Raw genomic sequence first — 9,723 nt, forward strand, 5'->3', positions numbered from 1 at the left:
GAAGACCTTTTTTTTTTTTTTTTTTTCTAGGTTTTTTTTTTCAGGGTGGTTTGTTTTGTTTTGTCGTTGTTTTCTTTTGTTGATTTAGTTATTAGTTATATATATATTTTTTGTTTGTGGCGTGCGACCTCTGATGACGGAAGTTAGCTGTCACGTGCACTGACGTAACGTTTGATCCGTCACAACCGTTTCGTGACAATGCGTGATGTTTAAGTCATATTGGTTGTTTGATATAACATATCATATGTTGAGAATCACACTTACGCTCGCTATGGGGCCCACAGCCACCTGGAGCCACGTGGCAGACGATTCGAGGGGTTGTCCACTGTGAGAGTGAAATGTGATATTTTCGTGTGATGTCGTGACGTGACGTGACGTCACATGTTCTCGGTTACCTATTAATCAATTTGTTTTTATGTATTTATTTTTTATTTATATTTCCATTTATTCGATAATTTTTATTTACTTTTAATTTGTCACTTTCGGATGTTTACGAATCGTAGGCCTCTTTCGACTCTTAGATGTCTTCTTATTTTATTCGTAGTCTGTTTACAGATATTTTTAAATATTTTATTTGTAGGGTAATGACAGGAGATTTTAAGATTTTTTCTTTATTAGAAGACTGGTTGTAGATTTCCATATTCTTATTTGTAGCCAGATTGCACATATAATTCAATTCTATAATTTTATATGTAGGCTGGTTACAGATATTTTCCAAGCTTTTTTTGTAGGCTGGTTACAGATATTTTCCCAGATTTTTGTTTTGTAGGCTGGTTACAGATATTTTCCCAGATTTTTGTTTTGTAGACTAGTTACAGATACTTTCCAGATTTATTTGTAGGTAGGTTCGCAGTGATTTCGGACCTATTACTTCCAGGCTTATTACATGATTCTTGGATTTCCATATTATTATTAGTAGTAGTTGTAGTAGTATTTATTTATTTTTATTTTTGATAGCAGAACCTAGTGAAATGTTTTCTTTCTTATTTCAGGCCCTCCTGAAGTGATGCTTGGCAATGAAGCGGCAGGGAGGAGGAGGCGTCCCCGGTGATGGCAGCCAGCACCAACACGCGCCTCCACCACTCCACCACGCCCCTCCACACCACGTCACCCACCACCACCCTCCCCCCCACCACGGCCCCCCGTACCAAACCCCCCCTTACCAGGCCACCGGCGCTGCGGCAGGTGGGGGTGGAACGGGGGTGGTAGGGGATGGAGGTGAGAGGGGTGGTGGGGGAGGGGGAGGGGGAGGCGGGGGTGTGGTGGGCCCCCGGCGAGGCACGGGGCACTATCGGAGCGCCTCCCACGGGGGTATTATGATTACGAGGGAGCAGCCCTTTGGGTATGATCATGGTAAGTGGAGGTCTCGTCGTATAGAAAGGGTGGGGGAAAGGGGAGGAGGAGGGGGTGGCGAGGGAGGAGGGATGGGATGTGTAAGATAGGGAAGAGGGAGGGTGTGAGAGATAGAGGGAGGGAATGAGAGATAGATGGAGGGAATGTGTGAAGGGAAGAGGAAGGGAGGGAGGGAGAGAGTGAGTGTGCAGGTAAGGGAAGAGGGAGTGAGGGAGTGAAGCGAATGTGTTGGTAAGAGAGGATGTGGGGGAGTGAGTAAGTGTGGGAGGAGGGAATGATGGAGAGAGGGAGTGAGGGAGTGGACAGAGGGCCACGTCATGCATGCACACAGGCAGGATCCTTACTTATTTATAGGTGTTGTGTATCGTGCATAATTTTCATGTGATTGAATAAATAAATTATAAACTAAGTATATAAATAGACCTTGCATCTCTATCATAGAATGTATCTTTGAGACTAATATCTAGGCCTATTTTTGACAGAGGGTAATAGGTACATAGATATATAAAATAAATTATCGACTAAGTATATAATTAAATATTGCTTGTTCTAGTATATATATATATATATATATATATATATATATATATATATATATATATATATAATATATATATATATCTTTGAGAATGCTCTGGGGGGTTTAGACACAAGGTAATACATATATAGATATATACATACAGTAGGTAGATGCAATACAAATATACGCGTGATTTAAGAATTATCTTGCATATATCAATATACTGTGTGAAGAACCATCGGGAAACCTAAAGATGTTTTAATAAGATGAAAACTTTTGATCTTCCGTTTATTCTATTTCCTCTTGGTTCTTCGCGCAGTAGATAGTCATGCAAGTCGCCAAGAGCAGTTTTCTCCGAAACATGTGACATTGAAGATGAGAGCTTGTTCAGCATAGAGAAGTCTATTTTTTTCAAATATTTCTCACTTTATTTTTTCCTCGTCATTGTTCAGTGTATGTGGTAAATCGCTTGTTTATAGAAATTAAGTCAAATCAGTTGTAGTCCAAATTCAGCATAAGTATAATCTAGATGTGTCAACTGAGTTGAGTAAATTTGTTTCACAACAAATACATTTTCGTGTCAAGAAAAATAGATAAATAAATAGACGAAAAATAAAAGACTTGGCAACAAAGATGATTAATTCTGAAGAAGTGGTCATATATGATTTTATGTGTGTATACATATGTATGGTGTGTGCGTGTGTGTGTGTGTGTTTGTACATACCGAAGCGGATACATAAATATATAACTTGTATGTACGCTGAAACATACACGCGCTTTCGCACATACACACATACACACACACACACACACACACACACACACACGCGCGCGCGCGCGCGCACACACGCACACACACACAAGGTTTCCTAAGGGATACAATTAATTTGATTGATTCAGCCCGTTAGATACAGTGAGGAGTGCCTGGGGTCGTATGAGGCGACCATAAGGAATTGAGAGAGAAATAGAGAAAGAGAGAGAGCGAGAGAGAGAGAGAAAGAGAGAGAGAGAGGGAGGGGCGGTGTTAACTTTGTCCCCCGAGAGAGACTTGAGTTAAAGAAGGTGTAGGGAGTCCCAGTTCTGGGTAATTCCGGGTGCAAGAGAGAGAGAGAGAGAGAGGGAGGGAGGGAGGGGTCGGTGGATGGGGGGGAAGGAGGAAATGCACAAAAAAAAAACTAAATGGTGATTGGTCGAGTCAGACTGTAGTAGGTTAGGTTAAGTTAGATTAGATTTGATCTCAGGTACTGATAAAATACTGAAAGTAGTTTACATATACAATGAATATTCTTATCCCTTCATATTTTTTCTTTTTTTTTTTTTGTGGCATGTAAACGAAAATAAAAAATTAAAAAATCCCCCCCCAAAAAAAAAAATGGGGGAGGGGAAGGAGACTCCTTATATGGATTGCTCATTGACCTCTAATTGGTTGTAATTATCTTTCGAAGTGAATCTTCGTGTACATTGTCTTCATGTTCCTGAGGAACCTAACAAAGCTCTTGCGTCTCTTGCAGGCGTCGTGGGCGTGAGCAGTGGAGGCAGCCACACGATGGGCGGCGCCTGCGGGGGCGGCGGGGCGATGGGCGCCGCCGCCCGCGCCCGCGGGCACCAGAGGACCTTTTCCCACGGGCAGATCGTCGAGGGCGGACGAGGCCACCGGCGCCAAGGGTCCAAGACGGACTTCATCCTCCCGGCGGGCTACGAGGAACGGGAACGGGAACGGGAACGTGAGCGTGAGCGGGAACGTTCGCACAAGAACGTCAACCGGACGTCTTCGTTCCCGAAGGGTCACTCCCGGCAGGCGTCCCGATCCGAGTCGATCTACACCATCCGGCAGCACAAGAAGACCCTCCTGCAGAAGCTCCTCTTCTGGAGGAAGGTCCCGGAGGAGTCCAGGACTCGGATAGTCGTGGCCAACCACGTCGTGCCGCCCCACGTGTCCGCATCGGAGCATCCGAACGGCGCCTACCCGGATAACCGGATATGCACCACCAAGTACACCGTCCTCTCCTTCTTGCCCAAAAACCTCTTCGAGCAGTTTCACAGGTAAGAACGACGACGCTGACGAAGGCGCTGTAGGAGGGGTTGCCGATCTCGGGAGGTCTTCGGGGAGGGGAGAGGGGTAGGTGGGGAGGGAATGGGTGGGGAAGGGGAGAGAGGGGAGGGGAGGGTGCCGCAAGAGAGGGATAGGGGAAGGGAGGAGGGAAGGTGTCGGAAGAGGAGGGGAGGGAAGGGCGGAAAGGGAAGTCAAGTAGGGAAGTGGGGAAGGGAAAGGAAGGGAGAGGGAAGGGATATAGGAAGAAAAGGGAGCTGGAGTGGAGGGGAGAGAGCAGAAGGGGAAGGAGAAGGGAAGGGAAAGGGGTAGGGAAGGGAAGGAAGGGGAGGGGGAGGGAAGGGTAAGGGAGGACCGTGCCTTAAATTCTGACACGGTGATGTATTCTGTTGATTTTATTCTGGCTAGCGCCAAATGATATTATTCAGCTCTGAGGAACTGAGTGAAGAAGATGGGATCCGTTTCGATCGACTTGTCTGTGATCTTGTCATGACAGGGTGTTCATTTGAGCTGAATAAAATCGCCTTGTATACATTATTAACTTGTGTATTAATTTATTTATTTGTATCTATTTAAGTATTCATTAATTGATTAACCTATATAATTTATCTATCCATTTGTGTTTGTTTATATATTTATTTATTATCTGTTTATCTATTTATGTATATTAAAATACTCATTAATTGATTTATTTTATTTATCTGTCAATGTGTTCATTTTATTTATTCATTTCATTAATCACCAAATGACATGTGAGGGTTGTGTTGTACCTAGCAAAGGATCACACCCCCACCCCCTCCCCATCCCCCTCCCCTCCTCTCCCCTCCCCCTCCCCCTCCCCTCCTCTCCCCTCCCCTCTACACCAGCCAACCCCCTTCATGTGTTGTTCCTCCAAGCCCCCCAGGTTTCTTTCCCTGACGGTAACCGTCTCTCGATGATCCTCCTACAGATTCGCCAACCTGTACTTCCTCTTCATCGTCCTCCTCAACTTCGTGCCCTCCGTCAACGCCTTCGGGAAGGAGATTGCCATGCTCCCCCTCATCTTCGTCCTCGGGATCACGGCCATCAAGGACGTCTTCGAGGACCGGCGACGCTACAACTCGGACAAGAGAGTCAACAATGCCACTTGTAGGGTCTACAGCAGGTAGGTCTTGAGTGGGACGTTTGTAGAAGGTCTTTTTTGGTTGTAGGTGTGGGACAACAGTACAGTGCCTCTTCGCTAAGTGATTTATGGTCCCAACCGGAGGCTGTTGCCGGATTCTTGGAGGCCGCGGGTCTTGTGCAAGAGTGACCTGGGGCAACGGATTGATTGATAGATTGTGTGGGACTCGCCGTTAACTGGGAAGTTCCTGATGGTGAGCAGGGAAGTTCCTCGCAGATATATGAGGTACCGTGATACTGATGGCGTGGACTATTGTGTGTCGTATAGATACATTGGGCTCCATCGAATATACTGATTAAGGTGGCACCAAAGAATCTCACCAGAAACTAGCTGGCAAGGAGGTGTATAACACAACCAACGTGTCATGGAATAACATGAGAGATGCCTTTGCTCAGCAGTGAACTCGAAAAGGCTGATTGATTGATGTGTAGGCACAGATTCCGTATTTCATTTCATCCTGTTTTAGATTTATATATTTTTCAACTTTATCTATTTCTCCTGGTCGTCTTGTACCCACGTACGCAAACTTCGTTACGGTTAGCGCTGTGGGTAGAGGAATGGACGGCTGAGCAGTAGATGGTCGGTTTGAATTCCACATGTCCTAACTACGTTCCTCGGCAGCGGTCGCTTAAAACTACCAAACTTGTTGTTCACGTAATACAACTTCCCTTGTGGGCTTCGTGCCTGTGATGTGGTGAGCTTCATGGCCTTATACTACAGGGGTGCGACGATATAAACCAATATATCCCGCTATCTCCCAGAACAGGTGTTCTTAAAGGAGTGCCGCAATATCCCCAGAGGGTATCGAAACTGGTTCTTGGGGATATCCAAAAAGGCTTCCTGGAGAACATTTTGTGTAAGGCTTTACTTTATTCGTTTATTTACTGAAATAAGAATAAAAATCTAGAATTTAGTTAAACTTTGGGGTATCAGGGCTGATACCATTGTACTAGAGGCTTGTGCAGGTAATTCGAGTACATCTTAAGGATCCATGGTACGATCTGGCCTTGAGGCCAGATTGGATCGTATGTGTCGGTCGGACAAAACACTGTCAGTCCACACACGATCCAATCAGCTCGAATCCGACCAGATTTGCCCGGCGGTCTCAAGACCAAATCGTACCGTGAATGGGGTCCCACACACAGGTTTCCGGACTTTTGGTGGTACCAAAGAGGATAGGGAGGGAGTGAGGGAGGGGAAAAGGGGAGAAATCGGATCGTACCAGATACCTCCTTTGTACCTCACCTCACCTTTCTCTTTCCTTCAAATCCTTCCTCCTCCACTCCTCCTCGTCCCCCTTCTCCTTGTCCTTCTCCTCATCCTTCTCCTCATCCTCTTCCTCCTCACCCTCCTCCACCTCATCATCCTCTTTGTCCTCCTCCACCTCATCATCATCCTCTTTCTCCTCCTCCTCTTCCTCCCCTCCTCCTCTTCCTCCTCTCCTCCTCTTCCTCCCCTCCTCCTCCTCCTCCTCCTCCTTCTCTTCCTCCTCCTCCTTCCTCCCCTCCTCCTCCCCTCCTCCTTCTCTTCCTCCTCTTCCTCCCCTCCTCCTCCCCTCCTCCTTATCTTCTTCCTCCTCTTCCTCCCCTCCTCCTTCTCTTCTCCTCCTCTTCCTCCTCCTTTTCCTCCTCCCTCGGCCCTCTTCTTCGCCCCGAAGACGCATCACAAGAGACAACCGCTTCAGTCTGAAGTGTCTGAAGTGGTGGTGGTGACGATTGTTGGAGTGGAGTGGTGGAGAGGATAGAAGAGATATTGCTTGTTGCACTGGAGATGGTGCAAGTGGTGGTTGTGGTGATAGAATGCGGTGTGATTGGCGGTGGTACTCGTTGCGGTGATATTTGGAGTGGATATGGTGGCGATTATGGTGGTTGTGGTGATAATGACATTTGTGGAGACGTGTGGGGCTGGGATATATTTTACCAGCGCTTCTATCCCAACCTAACCTAAGTAAACCTAACATAACTTATATTAACCTAGCTTTTTCCTCCCAACCCCTTCCTTCTTCCCTTCTTTTTACCTCCCCTTCCCTCTTCCTCTCTTCCCTCTTTTCCCCTTCCTCTTCCTCTCTCCCTCTCTTCCTCTTCCCCTTCCTCTTCCTTCTTCCGCCTCGTCCCCTCCCTCCTCCCCTGTTCTCCTCCCCCTTCTCTTTCGCCCTTCTCCTCCCTGTCTCACTTCCCCTTCTCCCCCTGTTCCCTTCCTTCTCCTCCCCTTCCTCTTCCTTCCCCTCGTCCCCTTCTCCTTCCCCCATCTCCCCTTTCCCCCGTCTCTTTTCTCCTTTCCCTCCTTCTTCCCCCTCTCCTTCCCCCTTCCTCCTCCACGTCTCCTTTCCCCATCTCTCCCTTCTCCCCTTCTCCTCTTCTCCTCCTCTTCTCTTCCTCCTCCCAGTTTCCCCTTTCTCCCCTTACCTCACCCCTCCTTCCCCTTTTTTCTCTTCCACACACTTTCATCCGAACATTTTCTCTCTTCCACATCAGTGCCTCTCCCTCCTCCTCCTCCTCCTCCTCCTCCTCCTCCTCCTCGTCCTGCTCGTCTCCACCGACTCCCTGTAACCCTCTCCTCCCTCCTCTCCACCCTCCCCCTCCATACCTTTCTTCCCCCCCTCCCCCTTCCCCTCCTCTTCTCCCTGGGCTCTTCTTCGGCTCGCCTGCGGCGGCAAAATCCTCTGAGGGTCCTTTGAGGGCGACCGACAGGCGCCGAGGAGGAGGAGGAGGAGGAGGAGGTGGAGGAGGAAAAAGAAGAAATAAAATAAGAACATGAAAAGGAGTAGGGGAAGGGAACGGAAGAAGAGTAATTGGAAGATGAAGAGGAGGGGAAGGAGGAGGAATAAGGTGAATAGGATAAAGAGGAGGGGAAAGGGGAGGAAGAAGGGGAATAGGATGAAGAGGAGGAGGGAAAGGGGAGGAAGAAGGGGAATAGGATGAAGAGGAGGAAGAAGGGGAATAGGATGAAGAGGAGGAGGGAAAGTGTGGGGAATAAGGAGAATAGGATGAAGAGGAGGATGGAAATGGGGAAGAAGAAGGGGAATAGGATGAAGAGGAGGAGGGAAAGGGGGAGGAAGAAGGGGAATAGGATGAAGAAGAAGAGGAAGAAGTAGATGAGGGTAAGAGGAAAGTGAAGATGAAGAAGAGGGGAAGGATGAAGAAGAAGAAGAGGAAGAAGTAGAGGAGGAGGATAACAGGAAAATGAAGATGAAAATGAAGAGGAGGAGAAGGATGAAGAAGTAGAGGAAGAGTTAGAGGAGGAGGAGGAGGAGGAAGAAAAAGAAAGGGGGACTAGGATGAAGAAGACGAAGAAAAGGGGAGTAGGAGGAGGAGAAAGAAGAGAGGAGGAATAGATAGATGGAGGAGGAGGAGGAGGAGGAGCAACCCTTCAGCACCTGAAGGAGTTCCTTTCGATTAAATAAAATCGCTTGGCGACAGCCAGAATAAAATTACGAATCGTTAAATGAAGCGAGATCGTGGCTGAAACCTTCCTTCAGAGCAATGGTTCTCTTTTTGCATTTATATGAAAATATATATGTTTTTTTTATTTATATCTTTATATTTATATCTTAATGAAGCGGCTTTGCTGTGGATGTGCTGTGTCTTGCGGCATAGCTTCTGACCCAAGGCAGTGGGCGAAATGCAGGGATGACCCGTCATCCAGGAGGTGCCAAGAAAAGAGGGAGGGAAGAGGGTAGAGGGGAGTGGAGTATGTAGGGGATGGAATGTGTGGGAGTGGTTTACGTGTATTTTTTTTTCTACCTCCCTTGTAAAGGGGAAAAAGCCTTTGGTATATGTGTGTTTGTATTTATAATTTTTCTATTCATATCTTAGTAGAAAACGGGTTGAGGTGACTGACAAAATTATAATTTGCACATATGTTGCTGCAGATATACTTGTTCTTAGAATGATTTCATCATTCAAATTAGACAATGACTTTTGAGTAGATGACCTCATGCTGCCCTTATATCCTCCCCACGCCTGCTTAGGGGACGGGGCTCCCCTAGTACAGGGACCACTGCTGTAGAGTCTCCTTCAGCCGGATAAAAATCACGTGGCGGCAGGTAGAAGGAAGACACGCGGAGGAGGAGGAGGAGGAAGAGGAGACACCTCCGGCACTCCCTTGGCGTGGGCGACGGGTTCTTGACCCCGCGCCCGCCCCTTCGAGGCCTCTCACCGGCGCTCCTCCGGTGCCGAGGACCGCGTAGGGCACTCCTTCCCTCTCCCTTGTATCTTACCACAGGGTCCTCCTCCTCCTCCTCCTCCTCCTCCTTCTTCTTCTTCTCCTCCTCCTCCTCCTTCTTCTTCTCCTTCTTCTCCTTCTTCTTCTTCTCCTCTTTCTCCTTCTTCTCCTTCTTCTCCTCCACCTCTTCCTCCACCTCCTCCTGCTCCTCCTCCTCCGGCTCCTCCTCCTCACCCCCCCCCCCCCGCAATGGAGTTACCGGGTACGAGACGGTGTAGACAAGAAGCAATTTTCTATTTTCATTTCCCTTCCCTTCCCTTCTCTTCCCTTTCCTTCTCTTCTTTTCCTTCCTTTTCCTTTCCTTCCTTTTCCTTTACTTCCGTCCCATTCACTGCCCTTCCCTTTCCTGTCCTTCCCATTCCCTACATTTCATCCCCTTTCCTTCATTGTGTGTACTTTACCCTGCCCTCACCT

At 47.5% G+C, this 9,723-nt stretch overlaps 1 protein-coding gene across 3 annotated transcripts in view; it reads left to right on the top strand.

Moving 5' to 3' along the window:
• Window positions 1-1,235: 1,235 nt before the first annotated feature.
• The window catches only part of LOC143018111 (phospholipid-transporting ATPase VD), a 110,015-nt gene continuing 101,527 nt past the window's right edge, over window positions 1,236-9,723 (top strand). For all 3 annotated transcript variants that reach the window (XR_012965730.1, XR_012965731.1, XM_076173233.1), the window contains exons 1-3: window positions 1,236-1,353; window positions 3,385-3,916; window positions 4,873-5,067. Coding sequence is in view for 1 of the 3 variants with exons in the window: in XM_076173233.1 (XP_076029348.1) it covers window positions 1,317-1,353; window positions 3,385-3,916; window positions 4,873-5,067 (764 nt within the window). In the remaining 2 variants the exon portion in view is untranslated. The remainder of the gene's footprint in view (window positions 1,354-3,384; window positions 3,917-4,872; window positions 5,068-9,723) is intronic.

This window comes from Oratosquilla oratoria, chromosome 34 (assembly GCF_046742065.1).
Source record: "Oratosquilla oratoria isolate Oo_2021 chromosome 34, ASM4674206v1, whole genome shotgun sequence".
Lineage (NCBI taxonomy): Eukaryota > Metazoa > Arthropoda > Malacostraca > Stomatopoda > Squillidae > Oratosquilla > Oratosquilla oratoria.